General features: G+C 37.6%; 1 protein-coding gene across 11 annotated transcripts in view; it reads right to left on the bottom strand.

Moving 5' to 3' along the window:
- The window catches only part of CIT (citron rho-interacting serine/threonine kinase), a 73,738-nt gene extending 58,771 nt beyond the window's left edge, over window positions 1–14,967 (bottom strand). For 6 of the 11 annotated variants that reach the window (XM_027814061.2, XM_027814066.2, XM_027814062.2 and 3 more), the window contains exons 1-9: window positions 14,691–14,843; window positions 14,434–14,559; window positions 13,084–13,225; window positions 11,654–11,829; window positions 10,197–10,298; window positions 9,846–9,988; window positions 9,187–9,280; window positions 7,735–7,938; window positions 6,429–6,582 (exon numbers count right to left, since the gene is read on the bottom strand). In XM_027814061.2, coding sequence (XP_027669862.1) covers window positions 6,429–6,582; window positions 7,735–7,938; window positions 9,187–9,280; window positions 9,846–9,988; window positions 10,197–10,298; window positions 11,654–11,829; window positions 13,084–13,225; window positions 14,434–14,529 — 1,111 coding nt within the window. In that variant the 5' untranslated portion in view covers window positions 14,530–14,559; window positions 14,691–14,843. Of the gene's footprint in view, window positions 1–6,428; window positions 6,583–7,734; window positions 7,939–9,186; window positions 9,281–9,845; window positions 9,989–10,196; window positions 10,299–11,653; window positions 11,830–13,083; window positions 13,226–14,433; window positions 14,560–14,690; window positions 14,844–14,896 lie in introns of those variants that run through there. The other 5 variants (XM_027814063.2, XM_027814064.2, XM_027814067.2 and 2 more) reach the window with 3 other exon arrangements.
- Window positions 14,968–19,790: the final 4,823 nt, after the last annotated feature.

Here is a 19,790-nt window from a genome sequence, read left to right as displayed (position 1 = left end):
ATCTACTAATCTATTTTTTGCTTTATAAAGGACACAGCTCTTCAGTTAGCAACTAGAACACAGCCCATTGTCACAAGCGGATGGAAGTGTAGTGTGCTAAAACCGTTACCATGGATCCAGTATAGATCTCCTGTAGCTGAAGGGCTGATGAGAATTGAAGAACCGGGAACAAACATTACAACCCCTGCAGTGCAGGCTCCCTGCTCCTCACTCTCTGCATGCTCGGAGTTTAACCCTACCTGCCTGCATTCGTGACAGATGCTGATGCTTATCTGACTGACACAGGCAGAATGAGTCACGGCTGGAGCTTGCTAGCTCCCTCTAGGTTGCCAAAACCTTTCACAGCCCGCTTTTTAACTCTTTATTCTCTAGACAAATGTACGTTTAAACTACCCAGCAGACCAGCATTAACAGCCAAAAAAAAAAAATAAATCTGTCTGTATAAACTGCCAAATCACAACTACACATGCAGGCTTTGTTAGCAGCTCCCCAAGGAGCCATTCTGACGCTGTTCACAAGCAGGGAAGTGAGAAGAAATTCCATGAAGCAGATAGGATGCTGCTCACGTACAGTAGTTCCAAGTACATTAGAATGAGATAAATGGGGAAAATATACAAATTAAATAGATTGTATAGTAAGCAGTTTTACTTATTCGTTCCAGAACACTGAAATACTCTGTCAATATAATGAATTTATTAATTTCTGCTATTTATTGGGTTTAATAAAAATTTAGATCCAATATAATGCTGATGTTTATATACTGTAAACATAATCCTGGAAAACAGATTGGTGATTAGGTTCTTTAATTTATTATTATTTATTTAATATCAGGATAATGTCCAGCTACTCTTTCATGTGCTCTTAATGATTAAAAACAGGGAAGCAAGAGAAAACAGTTTGTAAGTATATCCTCTTTAATGCAAAAATAAGCTCAAGTTACAGTTAATTCATAGCAGAGAAGGGTAAGGTCAGGAATTGGTATTTTTTAGTTTAGGACCTCTGATGAAAGAACTTTGCATATCCTATTACAGGAAGGGGTTTCTGTGGGGTTTTTAACATTGTCTTTGAAAACAGATACTGTCTAGCAGGTAAAGCAATAGACAAAGAAACAAACTATTCACTACCTCTGGGGAAGCCTAGAATCTTTCTTAAATAGGTAGCAAAAACCAACATAGCTGCCTTTTTATAATGGTATAAAAACGCTGTTACATGCTCCTCAGAGTTTGACAGATAACTTCATCTTTGAAAGAGTTACCTAGTGCCTTACTTCTCACCAGAGATTAGCTAAGAAGCTCTTAAGGAGTCATCTTCAAGCCCTTGCAATTAAAACCAAAGTCTTTCCTCTACCAACAATAAGAATTCCTAGTCAAACCACACGCATAACAGAAAATATAATTTAAATATGCCTAAAATCAGCATGCACATAAAAAGATTAAAAGCACTCAATAGGGGAACAATGGATACGAGAAGATAAAACTGAAGGCAAGACAGAGCAAACCTTTGGGGCTGGTGGGAAACTAAAGAGCACAATGTTTTAGACTACAGTTTCCTCTAATGTTTGATAAAAGATGTGAATGAAGAAAAATTACAAAACAATGAAAAAAATCATTTGCCCTCTATTTTGCATTCACTAAAAAATCTGAGTGACAGTCCAAAAACTCTGCAACTTTGTAGTATAAGCTTGTTACAGTATTTGTATCAAGAAACAGTAGTGACTAAGAAGAAAACTTAAAACAGTCATTCCACAAAAACAGCTCTAGATGTGAAGTACTTCTGAACTGTCAACATCAACTGAAAATGAGAAGCAGAACTTCTTCAGAAGTTTCAGGACACTGGACAAAATCTCACTGAGGAAAAAGAAGGAATATCTTTAAAAGCAAGCTAGATCCACTCTGATTTTGTTAATTATTTGGTTGCTTCTTCATAGTCCTTTATTCCTAACACTAAGGAGTCCTTTGCCCAAAGCATCTGCAGAATAAAGAGAGTAGTCTTGTAATAAAAAAAAAAAAGCTAAAACTGATGAGCAGTTTTGTTCTCAAATGTGGGTCACACAGTGACATAATCTCCAGTTACATTATTATTTCTTGCTTAAAATCAGAGGACTGTTGCACAAAAATACAGCATTTTCAGAACAAGATGAAGATTGGTGAATGCAAATACACGGATGTGCTTATCAGTTGCTTCTTTAAAGGGAAGAATCCTTTAGTGGAGGTCAAGATAAGACTCTGAGAACTGAATGTTAAAACCATTCCATTGCATCTGGCAAGGTGAAAGATTTTCATTTTTTTCAGGCTCACTCAAAAGGGAGGCAAAATCATTACTCAAAAAGACAGTAACACCAATGCTTCTACTCGAACAAACTGGTTGGGTATTAAGACCTCTTTCTGTCTCCGTTACGTTACAAACGAACGTACATATTCTGTTTACCATTTAAAGTATCTTGCAAAGAACTGTATGTTTTAAAAAAGCCAATTGCTTGCCTAGATACCTCCCCACTTGTGGAAGGATGTAACCCTCTTCCATCTGTTCCAAAGAATGACTTTCAGAGGAAAAGGGGGTGTTGTAGGTTGCTAAGTTAAGGAAAAAAAAAAACCAAAAACCCCAAACTACCACACATACACTGCAGTACTTTAACCAGTTTATCATTAAGATTAGATATAATGTGTCTTATGGAAAAAAGCTTGCCTTTTTTTCCTTTTTTTTTAACTCTGCACTAGTGTATGTATTTATGATTAGTTCAAGGAACATTGCCTTAATCAGGTCTTTCCATTCTTTCAAAATATTTTCATGCAAATTCAGAAAAGAGATACTGCGTTTCCCCTGGGACAGTGAAAAACTTAACTGAAATAGGAAATCTAAAGGAGATACAGAACATTTCTTAAGAATGAAAATGTGTCTTTTCTTGATCTACAAGGTGATCTATATATGCTTTCTGAGGAAAAGCATCCACACAGCCTAAGTAGGTTAGGCATTATTCTTCCTCAGGCTTTAAGAGGCCTATTTGAATAAAGCGTTATGGAAGAAAAATAGAAAATAGAAAATCCAACTGATGTAATTTAAGGATGTTTTCTCTAAGACCACTTTAAAAAAAAAAGGCATTATACTAGTTCTAGCCAATCTCCACGATATGATCTTAACATCTTTACTGTTCTGTCAAGACAATGATCCAACACATATATTTCTGTTAATAAAAGTCATCTTGAAGCTGACACGAAAGTGATCTCCACTCAGAGAAACAAGTCAACACATTTTTCTGAAGGCAAGCATTTAAATGAAACATCACGATGTTTAAATGTTACTGAATGACAATTTTGGGTTCATAAGGATAAGGAAGAGCCTTGGACTTAAGAACAATGAGATTTAGGTTTCTGCCTGTTTAATAGCAAAAGACAGCCTAAAAATCAGTCTGCAACACTTCCAAGTTCTTCTGTTTGCACAAGACACTAATTATTTTCTTCTCATATATATTGTTTCTTCATGCAAGTCCAAATACACCATTCCATTTTCAAGACCTCTTGGACTGCAGTTACAAAACAACTCTTAAAACAGAAGATTGTTTATGCTATACATATATATGGCTTAGATGACAATGTAAGTCTTCTGACCATCTCTCAGCTAACCTCAGCAGGCATATTTTTGGTTCAAATATAAACAGCTGATGTAATTTATGGATTTCAAACAGTGAAAGATGATTAACAAAATCCCCAAACTATATACAATGCAACCATGTTGCCAATAACACAAGTATTTCATTTCCCCATTCTCTACTTCTGATTTGAGATACTTATCAAGCAAACAGTTCCGTTACCAACTTTCCAGTTAAAATCCCGATCATTTAGCTGAAACACAGATAGAAATATGTTTATTCTATGTAAATAAATTTCAAAATATTTTCAGAAAATTGTCAAGTAAATCATCATAATCTTTTGAAAGTTTTGGGGTTTTCTGTTTGGTTGGGGTGGTGTCTGTTTTAGGGGACGGGGAGGAGCTGTTCGAAGCTTTTTAAGTCAATCAATAGCAGAAATCAACAAATACAGAGGGCAGAATCCATAAAAATGTTTCAGTACAATACTCCAAAGAAGGGGAAAATTACCTGTTGAGACAGATTCAATTAAATCTGACTTTAGGTTTAATGATTTGATTCTGTATCTGTAACTTAAGAGCTGCTTCTGAGACACATGCTACTTGAAACAAGGGAAGCTGGGAGCTTTTTTAGAGGCAACTATCTTTTGGGAAGGTGTTTACTGAAAAGTCAGGTGTTTCCTAAGCTAACATAACAACAAAATGTAACACTGAAAAACCCCTTAATAACACATTCTTAACCAAAATCTGTTAAAATGGTTTGTTAAAAAAGGTTATCCTGGAACTCCCAGCACACTGACTTAAATACCTGCAAGGCAAGTGTACCAATTTTTCCCCTACCTTTTCCAGTCTCAAATATAAATAATATCATTGCTTTTATAGACTAGAGGAAAGTCTAATTGTGCTGACACAGAAATTATTTAACAGTCACAGAATCATTTAGGTTGGAAAAGACCCTTAAGATCACCGAGTCCAACATTCCACATATCCAAAATCTTTGACCAGATTAACTTGAGGTAGTGAGATTCTTTAATCTACACCTAAATCCTGTGACCTCTTCCAGCACTCACTGGTTTACTAATTTTCTCAGGCTGCCATTGCTCCAGTTAAACACCACTATCTGCAGAGGTCATGATAAGAAAGAAACCTTTAGCTTTTAGATAGCCCAGGTCAAAGCTGACAAGGGTTTTCAATAGAATGACAGTGACATCGCCCTGAATAAGCCAGCAAATGGAGAAGCACTGCAGAGAGCAAAGCCATAGGTGATCCATTGAATTTGTTACTAAAAGCAAGAAGACTGCTGTGTTTTGTGCTAGTTACAGTGGGGTTTTATGAAGTCTGAGACATAACAACGAAGTCAGGGGTCAAAACTGCATGAATCTTCACAGAAGTTAGGTCCAGATATTATACGGAATGATGCAATCCACAGGCCAGCTGCAGACAGAAATGCGATTTTTAAAATCCCAAATGATTATTTCAACATTATAATGACATCAGGGCTGCCTACCAGCTTGTCCATCAGTATCACTGTTGTCACATCAAATGGCAAAACACTCAATTAACTTGTGCAGTTGTGTGAATATTAGACAGACAATTGCCAAGGAAACACGAGAACATATGCTCACATGCCATTTTTTTCCAGATCTGAGATAATATGATACAAATGCAATAGAAAAATTTTAGAAACAGAAACTGGTGACTTAGGCAAAGGCCTCTGGGGGAAAAAGGCAGAGTGAGTTGAAGTGTGGGAAATCTATGCTAAAATGATGAAAATGACTCAAGGCGCAATGGCTCTCAAAGGGCAGAAACAATGGAATTTAACACAACAGCAGCTCCACAAGTTCAAAATTAATGAATCAACAGAAAAGTGAGTAAACATTCTGTGGAGCTTCCAGCTGAAGTGCAGAGATAGTCATCAAAAGTAGAAGCACTGGCTTAGCAATTTGTCATGGAAAATGGAGCACAATCATTGCTCTTACAGCGTATTTGATAAAGAATATAAGGCAGACATGTTCCTTGCACAGATAATCTTACAGTCCAAATAATTTAAAATACTATCAAACACAAGTCAGGCACTCATACATAGATCATCAAAGATCCGTGAAATATTTGCTTTTGCGATGGAGCTGGTGCCTCAGTACTTCCAGATACTAAATTCCATTGCTTCCCTAGTTTCATAAACAATTTTCTGCAGAGAAAATTACTACTTCATTTTCTTTATTCTATTTCTAGTGGAATGAACAGATTTTTGACAAAAAAAAAAAAAATCAGTCTTATATTAGACACATTAACTCTGAGGAAAAACACCAATGCCCTTATGACCGCTGACATTTTATCATCTACAGGAGCTAAAAAAAAATCACCACACCAACCAACCAACCTCAAGTGAAGTTGGATCACAAGATGAAAAGAGAGAATGCTGAAAATACAACAAAAAGTAATGAGATGAAGCCATAATTAAGCAAACTGAGGTGGATAAGGCCTGAAAGAACACACTGATGCATTTTAATCTGAGGAAGGACATGGAAAGGACCGTTTTGATTTTCCAGTCTAGTGCCTACAGTAATATGGCAATTGCATCAGAAATTCATATAGAAGTGTATTAAACTTCATCTTGCCTTACAATTTTCACCTGAGAGATGTTAACATATCCTATCCAAAAGCAAAAACGAATTGTTTTGTTAAAAATACCTGCTCCAGGACACAGTCCTTTCTTATTATTCTTATTATGAATATTATTATGAATAACTATTCAGATCAAACACACTTAAATACACACATTGTACAAATTTTCATGTCCCCCAAGGAAACAGGAATTGTTACAAACACAGTATTATTCTACTTACAGTTACGGATATTATCCCAGTCAATTTTAGAAAAAAATGGATGGCAGCACAGTCCCTCATAACCTAATCTTTCCTTCTGCCCACAAAGCAGACTCTGGATCAGATCAAGAAATTCACTACTAACTTTCACATCCTCTGGGAACTTCAGAAATCTCTGCATTAGAAAGAAAAGAATTTCTGCTTAGTAGGAAAATGGTAAGATTAAGTTTCATTTTTCTGAGATATGCCAAGCACAAAGGATAATTATTTATAGCATACAAATAAAAGTATTGTGCTTTTTTCCAAACAGGATTTTATATGCATTTACTGCAGTAAAGATAAGAAAAACAACCATTCCCTATCAGACAAATGGTAGTCCCGGATCACTCTCTCATGTTAACAATGGCCAATGGCAAACACAAACGAAGAGTACCACAAAACGCTTCCCCAGAAATTTTTTTTAATTTTTTGAACCAGGGATGTCTTTGTGTTTACCAAATCTCAATGGATTCTTCTCCTATGAATTTTTCTAGTTGCTCCTTAAGCACACATAAACAGTCAGTAGGTGCAAACTTACTCCCCAGCATGAGAACGTGCTACAAGAAGTATCCTTTTCTGTTGTAACGTAGTTACTGCTGGCTCCTTTCATTTGATGCCCCTAATTCCCATATTAGAAGAGATAACAGGTACACATTATTTGCTCACTTCCACTCAGCTACACATGATTATTTTCTTTCTTTTTTTCTTTCCTACTAACTCCCACCATTCTATGTTTTTCAGGCTGTTATGAAGAACAAAACTGACATTTGCATAGATCATAACATCAAGATACTGTTCTTGAGCCCACCACTGGGTAAAGTTGGGGTACTTTTCCCTTCATATACATTGGTTTAAACTTATTTACACTAAATTTCATGTGATGTTTTAATCATGCAGACACTCAATATCCTCAAGTCTTCCTGCAGCTCTTCATAGCTAGCCCTTGCCTTTACTATCCACAAACACTTAGTAAGATGCAGAAACTTTATCAATTCACAATTGTTCCTTTCAATTTCTCTTCTAGATTATTTTGGAAATGCTGCAATTATAGTTGCCAGCTACATCTCTTTTAATTCATGCACTGCAGATGGTTATTTTTAGACACCTGTTACAAAAAATAACTTGATATCTACAATACATAGACATATAGAAATATAAAGCATATATTCTAATTATTTTATGAACATGGCAAAGTAAGAGAGATTTGTAAGCTTCCCTTCTCAACCGTCAAAACATAGCCTTTAGTTACAGATTTTTTAGACAAGAACATGGGAGGAATCCTCTTTACCTGGAAGTTCATGATGTTATTGAAAGTTTTTGCTGTAGTTCCTTCAGCAAACGGAGATCGTCCATAGATCATTTCATACGCAATGACTCCTAGGGACCACCAGTCACATTCTGGACCATAAGAAGCTTTGCCATCTCCATTCAATCCCAATAGCATTTCTGGTGCAATGTAGTCAGGTGTGCCAACAGGTAGCTTGGCATTTGCCTAGAAGCAAAGATATATCAAGTGAAATTACAGCACTTTCTGTTCATTTTGATTTTGGTAATAAACCAAATCTTTTCTCTTCTGCCCCTCTCCCCCTTTTTTTTTCCTTTTTCTTTTTTTAATGAGACACAATTTTGAGCCCTCCAAGTAAATTTTAAACTAAGTGATTTTAAGCAAGGCTATTAAGCAAGAAAGTGCAAGGTTAAGGAAACTGCTGATAAAGAAACAGAAAGCAAACTATTTAGTATAAAAAGTCAAATTATCAGAGATATCTGTTACTAGAAAGTACAAACAGCTGAAGTAGAAAAGCAGCCTTCTAAAAAGCACAGGATTACTAAACACTAAGTTTTAAGCAGTGTACATACTCTAGCAGTACTGTTTCTACTACTGTTAACAGGGACATCATAGCTGAAATTTCAAAAATAGTCAAATTTAGACATAAACATGACCTTGCCTTCATTCCATTCAGTGTCAACCCTGCCTTTCTACCTTGTGTTCATGATCAGCAAAGTATCTGAATTTTTGGAATGCTTAGAAAAGGTAATTCAGGAGTCAAAAATGCAATAATTTTTGCACCAAGTGGCATAAAGAATGGAACAAAACAGCAGGCAGACTAACACAAAAACCTGAAGACAACTAAAAAGGTAGTAAGAAAAAAATTAAAAGAAAAATGCAATGCAGAGAAGACTGGAAAGGGTAGAACAGGGAAAACAAAATACTGAGTCACAGTAATAAGAAAAAGCTACAAAAAAGTAAAAATTATAACACAAGACAGGAATCTGGCATAGAACTTCATATTCTTGCTAACTACATTTTAATTTCAAATTATCATTTGAAGTTGTATGCAGTTACCTAAATTTACCAGTAACTTATAACAACAAATGATTTTCAGTCCAATTATGAACAATTATAAATCCACGTCCTTCTTTAAACACAGCATTGAACAGTATGGTTTTTTATTGTATGATTTTTATATTGTAATGCAGCACCATGAGAAAGTAAACCTGCCTCTACCTTGTGTATTAAAATTTTAATAAGCAATTATGTATCTAGTGAGAGCTACAAAAAATCTCAAGCTCACATTTGAAAAGCCATTCATAAATGGAAAAATATGTTGTGATAGATTCCATACTGGACAAGAAAGGCAGAAGAACAAGGTGTAATCAAGGAAAGATGTAATGTTAGTTTTCCTTTTTTGATTGGACCACCCAAACAAGCCGTAGACAAAGTTCAAATCCAGATTATTACCGTTTTGTTCACTGTCATTTTGGCAGCTGACCCAAAGTCCACCAGTTTAATGTGTCCTGTTCGGTCAATAAGAACATTCTCTGGTTTGATATCTCTGTAAGCAAGAAAGCAGTCAGTACCTTTCCATGCCATTCCCCACTGTTACATCTAGATAACAAGATATAGATTTATTGAACTCCAATATGATTTGAAAATGCATACAGTAACAGCCTTCAAACTTTGATATGATCTTTAGAAAACTGTGATATTTAACTACTCCAACATCCTATACTGCCCTGTTCACCAATCAGCCCACAACAAGTTTTAACAATTACACTGATTTCCTGTACTACTTGGTGCTAAAAGCAACCATCTCTGGAAAAGATTTTTATTTTTTATACAGCAACATTAGGGCTTCTTTTTACTAAGCCTCCAGAAAAAATATGTAACAATCCTTTCTTGATATTAGTTTGAACTTTACATCAAAGTCAATGCCTTTAGCTACAATTATAGTTGGACTCTGATTTAATTTTCTAATTTTCTCATCTGATACAGCATGTGAAATACTGTCCTGAAAGAGGATGGAACATAAAAAATCACAACAAGAATGCATCATTCCAGAACACTTTTCTGGAATGATACTGATCAAATATGTGCACTGCAAAGCAACCTTTACCTACCGGTGGACATAACCCATCTGATGGACACTGTGAATAGCCAAAATCAACTCTGCAAGATAAAACTGCACCATACTCTCATCTAGCTGGTCTCCATATCGGTTTAAGAGTGACAGTAAGTCCCCTCCAGGATGATACTCCATAACCTACATAAAATTTTAAAGGAACAGATATAGCTCATATATAGAAAAGATACTCCATTCAACCCCATATTACACTGGACACATATCAAACAGTGACACATAATGCAGGAAAATTTACAGAAGATAAGCACATTTCAACCATCATGCTCTTCAACATAACAATGGCAATAGTGCTCAACAGAGGAGAAAAGAAACGAAGGCTAGGCATTACCAAGTAGAGATTTTTCTTGTCTTGAAATGCATATTGTAACTGTGGAATCCATGGGCTGGTGCTCTGAGATAATACACTGCGTTCTTCCTCAAAAAATGACACCTACAAAAAAAAAGAAAGTCTTCAGCTATATCATGATGCAACTGAGTTAGAATATATTAGAATCCCCTAGTTTCAGAAAGATTTGAGTCTGTGCCAAAGGCACACATCAGAAAAAAATTAAATGACACAGAAAATATTAAATGTTATTTCCTTGTGATGTGCACCTTTAAAAAAGTAATTTTACTCCTCCGTGTTCCCTGTTACCCTCCCACCTTCTGTTGTCTAGCTTGCTTTCAAGTGAACTGTGCCTGCAGCAAAGGCCAGCTTCCCTTCCAAGCTGGTGAAGCATCCACAAGTCCAGAGTGCAATTTTGGTTGACTCCATCTGGACTAGCCCTAATAAAATAAAACTACTCTCAAAAGAACCAGATAAGAAGAGAAGCTAGAGCAATTACGGGGTAGCACCTTACAGCTAATTCAGTCATAAATTAATTGGAAGGTATTGAAACACAAGGCACTCTTGAAATCATACTCTAGCAACCGTTTAATTATTCAGATGTATAGTATAGCCAGACAAGAAATTAATTTTCTTACAGAGATACTGCAAGTTCATTTAGATCAACATCCCCTACTTTCACTGACCCACGCTCAACGAGACCAAGCAAGTGTCATATTGAGGGCAGCATCATACTTTGCTTTCTTATCAACCTATGACATCGCAAGAGTAATTTTAGTTTATCTTCATTTCTGATAGCCATAAACAATGCTAAGGGATGTCAGATGCAGGCTAACTGCACCATATATTGGGAACAACTGATGCTGATATTGCTGTATAAATTCACGAGGTCTTCATGGAGTATCTCTGTCCTACTTGTCATCTCATGTCAGTGAAAGATTAACTTCCGTTTCTCACCAAACTACGATAACAACCTCCATTATCCCTTTTTTAAGTTTTCAAGTAACACATTTCTCAAGCTAGTGAGAGGCTCTCCATAAAAATCCAGTCACCACAGTTTGCCTTCACACCCACTCTTGACATTCTACATTGCTCTTTAAAATAAAAAAAAAAAAAACCTTAATGAATAGATTGCCTAAAAATTCAAGCCATCATCAAACTGATCAATACTGATCCACTATTTTCTTCATCTGTCTTTTCCTGTCTTACAATTAGATGGTAAGCTCTTTAAGACAAGGGCCATTATTTTTTTGGATGGCACTTCAACCAATAGATTCATAGTCTACGACAACAGTTTTTAAACACAGCAGAACTACACACAAATATACTACTTCACTGCAATGTAGGACAATCCTTCTCAAGGTAAACTTTTAACTTAGTTCTAATAGTAGTGACAAAAAGGAAGTATTCAACAAATTGTAATTCATCCATCTACTGTCATAACGGAAAAATATACATACATTCTCCTGTGCCAACAAGGACTCCTTGCTCATCACCTTCATAGCATATACATCACCAGTAACTTTCTCTCTTACTACTTTTACATCTGCAAAGTGACCACAGCCAACCACACTCTTTACTTCAAAATCCTTCATGCTGGGTTGCAATTCCTTTAATTCAGCTATAGTCTCTGCATCTATAAAACCAAAAAATTTATTTTTATGTTAGCCAACTGGCATTTCGTAACAGACACATCATCAAAAATGGGGACTAAAACAACAAAAAACCCAAAACATTTTGTTCCAAACTCTCAGGAAATGTTAAATCATTACAGAATATGCTTCTCAAAAAAACCCAGTATGCATAAGAACTAGAAAAAGACTGTATTAATGCACAGTTAAGACTGAAATACAGTACATACAAAAAAAAATCAGGAAATGTTAAGATAGTTCCCATAGCAACCATAATTCTGTCCCATTCATAACATCATAGGCTGATAGCCTCTTCTGTTTCTAAATTCTTTCCAACCATCCTTTACCAATACAAAGTATATTTTCTAAATACGAGGGCTTTACCCAGCCAAGTTCTACCAGTCAAGTGGCAGGGTTTTCTTCTCTGCCTGTGGGAGGCACTAGTCCATTGTCTAACAAATAATTGTAGACATTTATTTCAGATACTCAGTTCAAGTTTTCCATTAACTAGTTTCAACCATCACGCACTGTGATAATCAATTGCTCGTGGTAGATGTTCTAAAAATTCTTCAGACTAGCAGAAAATTACTCTCCACTAATAATATCTAGAAACTGTTAGACAGAACTATTACAGAGTGCATGGTAAGTTACTTTCATCCAAATGGCTTTCTAGTATATCTTAATGAAAAAAATTGATGAAAATTGATGAAAATCTAAGCACAATATCAGTAAACTATTTACTCCATCAGAAATTATGTTTCTGAAGCACACAATTAACATTCACAAGTTATGCATACAAAATTCAGGTGACACATGGAATCCAAAAGCTTACTTCAAGCTGAAAAAGCCAACGATTACCAAGTTCCTTTCTAGAATTTTTTTTTCCTCATACCTCTAGTCACCATCCTGCTCTTGACATCTGACATCCTTCTGTGGTGCATACTTGGAGCTTTGCTGTATGTACTACTCAGAAACTTTTAAAGTGCCTCCTTAACTATAAGTATAGTACAGACTAAAAAGGATGCACGTTCGAGTCACAGCACTTCAAAAGACACTTGCACTTGACATTTTTGAACCTGAACAAAGCCTTTACTAAGATTGCCAAGATCCCCTTTGCAATGTTGGGTCTGCCCACAAAACATCAGATGCTCAAAGTCCTGGGTTACAATCATTAATGAATCAAAGCAAATAAAGCATTATTCAAGCATTCAGATTCTGAAGAAAAAATGACACCTGAAAATTAGTCTAAACAAACTTACACTTTCTGACAAAGTTGCCAACATGTTTAATTTTCATTAACGTGGGGTTTCTGCATTCTTCAAAGAGAACGAATAAAGAATCAAGGATGCCTTCCCGGGAGAGAGGAGACATCTGCTGTTGAGTCACAAAGAGTGGCTTCCCCTGTTAAGAAAAAGAAGCAACAGCAGATGGAGTCTCAGACAACAATGAAAAGCCTCAAATCAATAACATATGTATAGAGCAGATTATATATTATCCATTTAAAAATCACTACTTCAGAAATTAGACAAATTATACAGAAGTGTAAGGTAAATATATCAACTTACTGTCTTAATGGCAATAGCTAGAGGTATTTTATTTTTAGACAAAACAATCCTCTAAAGATTGTTAAAGTTCAAATGACAGCTTTCTTGGAACGATGTACATCCCACTGATGACTCTGATCTCATTGGCTTTTTTCTTGACATTGTACCATGTGGGTTTTTTTCATGATACAAGTAGTTTAAGCAATCAGCATCAATATTAGCTCTAGATGGAAAAGCTGCTGAATTTCAGATGATCAAATAGCACCTGGTTACATAAATCCACCTCATGACAAACCCTCAGCTACATCACCCAGGAAAAAAATGGGGATTACAGGACACAATGCAACATTGCATCTTTATGTGGGAAAATCCACTCAGGCTAAAACATCAACAGATACACATAAATCTATGACAAGCCACTATCTGCTGAACTTTGTGCAAACTCGGTACACACTTTGAACTTCAACTAATTATCCCTTTCTCTTACTCCTTCCTCCTGTTATAGTTGAATTGAAATAACTAGAGCCTGAATTAAATTCACTAAGTATTTATTAAGGCAGGAAAGCAAAAACAGCACTGGGCGGCCGGGGAGTCACAGCTCCATCCAGGCTCGCAAATTCCAACAAGTATCACAGCCCTTTTATCCTCAACTTCAAGGCTGGTTGGCTGGTTTAAGCAAACAGTTATGCTTTCAATCACGTAGCAAGAAGCTGTATATTGCAAAAACTAATCTATTTTTACACTAAGGTCTAAACAAAGACAAAAGTTGTCATAGTAACATGAGATTATGGTTTAACATTTGCCTTTAGAAAGTATATCTTGCAACCTCATGGTTAAGTCTTTTCTCACCAGACAGAACATTCTCAAATCTGTTGCAGCAAGATTGTTCCTTTTATTGAAACCCCATTTGATCAGCAAATTACCCTTAGTTACTTATTACACTCCAAAGGACCACACAGGCATGCTTTGAGTGTCCACGCTAACAAGCAAAACTGTATTTTCATACGCCGGGTATGGACGCAGATGAAACTGAGATCAGCTAATCCCAGGCCAGATGCTCTTTACCTGAAAGAGCAGATTGAGCCGAGAAACTCGGCTGGTGATGGGCTCCATCGGTCCTGCTTCTGCCGGGTTTCGGGCACCGCATTTAAACTTCAGCATCTTTAGAGATTATCGTGTGTCAAAGATCACCTGAAAAAAAGAACAGGGACTTTCAAGCAGAGGCACGCGAATGGCTTACTTTAAGAAAAGGGGGATGGGGGGTGTGGGTTATAACTTAAGTAACTTGTATTTCCTTAGAGGTAAAAATTTATTAAAACTACCGAGCCTGAACGCGTCCGATGTGCCACAGCAGTTAAGGCGGTGTGGGGAGCGGCGAGGGGAAGGACAGGCTGCGGAGGGAACACCAACCCTGAGGGCGCAGAACCCGCGCTGCCATCAGCCGCCGCCCCGGCCCGCGCTTCTCCTCACGCCACCGGCACGAGCCCCGACCTCCAGCCATCCCACAACCCCCCGCGCCGCTGCCCACCTGCCGCCCCGCTTTACCGCCATCCCGGTTTGAACGGAGCAAGGGCGTGCCGCGGCGAGCATCACTTCCGATGACGCGCACCGGGCGCCCCCTGCTCAGCCAATCCCGAGGCCGGCCTGGCGGGCGCGCAGTCGTCAGTTGCCGCGGGGGAGCGGCTGAGGCCCCTGGGGACGTCAGCTGTGCGTCACTCCGCCGAGCGGGCCGTTAACGGTTGTAACCGCCACGGTAGCGGTCTGGCCGGGCCGCCGGGCAGCGTGGGGCTTCCCCCGCGCTGGGGCTGGCAGCCGCCCGCCCGCTGACCCAGACCTGGCGGGAGGGCGGGGGCTCTGCCGGGGCGCGGCGGGGAGACGCTGCCGTGTGCGGCCGCTGCTCTGCTCTCACGGGTGTGTTCCCGTAAAGTGTGTGCGGCTTGTTCTGTATGTTACCTCTGCCTTTTTTTTTTTTCTCTTCTTTTTTTTTTTTTTTTTTTTTTTTCCCTGCCTTTGCCAAATCTTAAAAGGCCAAAATGACTCGCTCCTAATAGCTCTGACTGGAGCTGGTTCAACTGTAGACTAGGCGTCATAGCTGGCAGCAGCTAACCGCCAGGTAGGACAGCCAGAGGGGAAATAAAAATGTTCTCCAAAGCTTTAAATTTTCCTCTGTAAAATGATCGTTTGACCTTCATGTCCCAATTTATGGGTTTTTTAATTGATATGTGTGGCCATTTTATTCATATATGGGGTAATTAGCTTTCAAGTGAAGCATCAGTGAAAATGTTCCAGCTCTGGCATCCCCTCCAATGTGCCTACGTGCCACCCATCAAAATGCTAAGTGGAATGCAGCATGACCTTGTTTAACAGTGGATCAGTGCAGTGATGTCAGTGGAGAACATCAGCGTGAAGCATTGATGGTATCTGGAAACATCACAGTTATGCAAAAACCAGGATGCTGTTTCAAAGTACAGTTTGTTGGCAGGATTTAAGCTGGTAACAAATCTAGGTGATGGGGGTTCCTTGAATATAATCATATTGCTGTGTAGAGGTATAAAATGATATTTTGCTCTCCAGCAATTATTTTAATTATGCTAATAGTAGGTTGGCATCTAGCTGATGAAGTAATACACTGATGGATTTATTATATTATGACTTTATACAAATTATTTTACAGATCTACGCTTCCTTCCACCTCTTCCAGACCACTCCTGGAACACTGACATATTTTTAGTGTATTCCTTATCTCAAACTTACATATCTGGGTTCATTTCAAGTTATTAAACCTGAAAGAGTTTTTAAAATCTGATTTATTGCCCACCAGCTGCACTGCCAATTTGCTTTTTGGATTCTACTCAGGACACTGTCATTGTGTATGTCTCATCCACAACTGCATTGCACAGGAAAGATCAGCTTTTAAGAGGTGCAGTAAAGAGCTTCCTTCCTTTTCATAAACTTGTGAATTTTCATGCTAATGCATTTTAGTAAAGTGGCACATCCTACCTTGATACTTGGAACCCTGTTATGTCTAAGGGTGCTCTGTCCTAGATTTTGGACAAGTCTTAACTGTCTGCCATTCAAACTAAGAGGAGAACTTCAAGCTCCTCTGCCTTTCACTTTCTCCAGATTACCTTCTGCTGCACAACTGCTGTTGGCCCCCCTCTCTTCTGTTACAATTACTGTTAAATATCCACACTGTTTCTAATGCCACCTAGGGAAAATTAGTTTCTGTAGATTAGATTTAGAAAAGGGGGGAAGCAGAAGACCTGGGTTCTCTTTCTGACAGCTCATCTCCATATTGTGTTGAATAACAAGGTGTTGCTGATTCTCTTTCCACCTTCTCTGCAAGATAGTGTAAAACAGCTGATCCACAAACCAGGTGAGGAGATGGGTCAGTCATTAAGGGTTTAATCTCACCCACGTTAGGCTACACTTTCCCTTCTCCAACATTAACACTAGCTCCGGGTCTCCTACACAGTATCCCAAATTTCACCAGCCAGGTGAACTGTTTGGGTAACAAATCTGCCTCAGTTGAGTAACTGACCTCTCAAATGCCCAGCAAGTTCAACAATTGTATGAGTTTAGCTGCTATGATTTTCATGTTTATAACTTAATTCTTCCAAATAAAGATTTCTTTTTTTCATACGGCTGACTGCTTGCAAGCAAGGAAGCTGGTTGTTAAAATCATTGTTTGGAACACACAGTTTTCCGTGTAATTTAGGTGTGGGCTCAAGTTAATGAGTTCCCTTTAAGGAAGTCCTTAAACATATTTTGCTGAAAGAAGCCAAGTGGTAGAAGATCACTTACTGGTTTTTCTTCTTTGTCGGTGTGTAAAAGACTCACATAAGCAAGAATGTCTAGCAGAAAAATGAAATAGTAGCATAAAAATACAGCTGCACCAGAACAATTAGCAAACATTAAGAAAAGAAGCTGAAGTGGCGGTTGAGGGAACTAGGGGAAAGAGAGAAAAGCTGTGCAGTTTCAGTGATAAAACCTCAGTACCCGTTTCTGATGTCTCAAATAAAAATAAATAAATACCTTTTCAGAAGAACACATACTTTGTTTTTCTTTAAATTGGCGATCTGAAGTCTTCCAAGTAAAGGTGATGATTTCTTCATACTTCTGATACTTTTATCAAGAGCAATTGTAGTACGCTAGTTCTTTGTCTTTATAATGGTCAAATTAGAGATCACTTCTTAATCTTGACAGCTACTCCTGTGGATAACCTCACTTGAAGGATCATCAGCAGACCTGCGGTTGTATAAAACAAGGGCTTATTCTCCACTATTAAATTAATAGGTCATTCAAAAGTGTAACAGAATAAATAGCTCTATGATTTTCCCTAAACAGGTCCCAATATGGTGCTGAACATGTTTTGACATCTCACCATGCACTGAATTGGTTACCATCTGTTTGGCATTTTTATTATAAGAGTAGGGGTTTCCCTTTATTTCCTTGGCCAAAATTCTCCACCTTCCTGCTGTTGTATACTGTGCCAAGGTGACTGTGTTCCAAAGATTGCTTGTCACTGTAACACCCTTCAGGCTTGCTCGGGGTCTAAGACACTAAGTAAATGTAAAAGACTGGGCATGCAGGTATGCCAACTTTTTGCCAAGAACCTGGCACTCAGATTCTCATCCAAACTGCCATATTTTAATGGGCAGAGAGATGCCAAATCCCCCCTAACACCATCTGGCTGTGAACTTCTGTATTTACAGCAGCATCTCTCTTAAATATCTTTATCTTTAGAGCAGCAAGACCGTCGTGACTGCTCCCAGGATGCTAACTTCCTGAGATTTACATATGGCTAGAATGTAATAAAAAAGGCTTGTACTATCACAATTCTAAGAGCTAAGCATGACCAAAAAACTTTTTTGTCCTACCTGGGAAATTTCTTCAAGTCTGGTTTTTCCAAACTTTAATGCTTATCTATTCATGGAGACTGGTAGCAGTTTGCAACCAACTTCCAGAGTACGTGGACCTCAGAAATCATGTTCTTCAGTGATTCATTTGTCAAGTGTTATGGCTGGCCTTTACCATAGCTGATCTATATGCCTATGAAAACACAGAATTAATTATCCATTCTCACCTCTATCCCTTTCTCTTAACTTACCAGTCTTTAAAAGACCTTGTAATAAACCAAGCTCTTCCGTTTTTTTTTCCTAGCCCTAACCCTGATCATAGCCAGGTTACCCCTTTCTGTATCAAAATAAAGGGTTAGACTTGGCTGACTCAAAAACCATCATAAACCCTTACTCTCACCATTGCTTAATGGAACCTAAACAATCCTTAGATCGTAGGCACATTTTTTACTACTTTCTTTTCCTAAACGACCACAAAATATGCAGCTTGGATGTAATAGTCACACACACTACAGGGGACAGAAATATTTGTACAATACATCTTCAGGAATAACAGTTACGGAAGAGGTAAGTAGATTCCTTTTCAGAGAAAGATATGAAGGCAAAGAGAAATAATCACCAGGAAAACAAATATATTGTCTTTCCTTCTGCAGTATTTTTAATTTCCTCCTTAGAATTTTTGGAAGACGACCACTCTGCATTCTCCTAGGATAAGCAGAAAGGAAATGGAACATTAAAAGACCTAACTGGCTGTTAGGTGTTTCTTCCATAGACTTCCACTAGAAGTTAGGTACATAGCTACATCTGACAATACACTTCAAGGTTCTTTTGACTGAAATATTAAAGAACTTTTTTGTTTGTATTAGCAATATGCTAATGATAATATTATGTAAGTGCTAATGTTCACTGGGGGGGCTTTGTTATACTTTTTTTAAAAAAATAAATCTGTATATTTATAGAAGTAAAATACATTTAAATAGAACTATTTCAAATATACATGGTAGCCTTCCTATCAGATACATAGCCATTATTTATTTATTTATAAGAATGCACATGTGATGCTCTTCACACCTAATCCCAGTTCTAAGGATACCTCATCCCAGCATACACTTTTGAGTGACTACCCATGTTTTCTTACCAAACTCTTCTAACATACAGCCATATATTGAATATCCTTGTAAGCCAAAACATAATCATGCTAAATTTCTGGTGTGACCAAAATGAAATGATAACTGAATTGGGTCACTAACAATCTTTTTTATGTGTGAGCTGAGCATTTAACCACATGGAAGTGAAGCTTTTTTTTAATCCTAATTGTCTTCCACATTATTTTTTTTTTATCCTAAAACAAATACCTCATTACTTTCTAGAGAAAGAAATTATTAACTTTTAGATACAGTGAAAAGCAAATGATCTTTTATATATCTCAGCTTCAGGCTTCATGCTATCACAGGAACACCCCTGATTCCACAAGAATTGTTTTACAGAAAGCAATTTATTAAACCTCATGATCTGTCAAGACACATGAATATTGATGTGTTCATATTAACATCACCTGGAGCA

The sequence above is a fragment of the Falco cherrug genome, chromosome 1 (assembly GCF_023634085.1).
Source record: "Falco cherrug isolate bFalChe1 chromosome 1, bFalChe1.pri, whole genome shotgun sequence".
Taxonomy (NCBI): Eukaryota; Metazoa; Chordata; class Aves; order Falconiformes; family Falconidae; genus Falco; species Falco cherrug.
The sequence above is the reverse complement of the archived record's forward strand: the minus strand, read 5'-3'. Positions and strand labels throughout refer to the sequence as shown.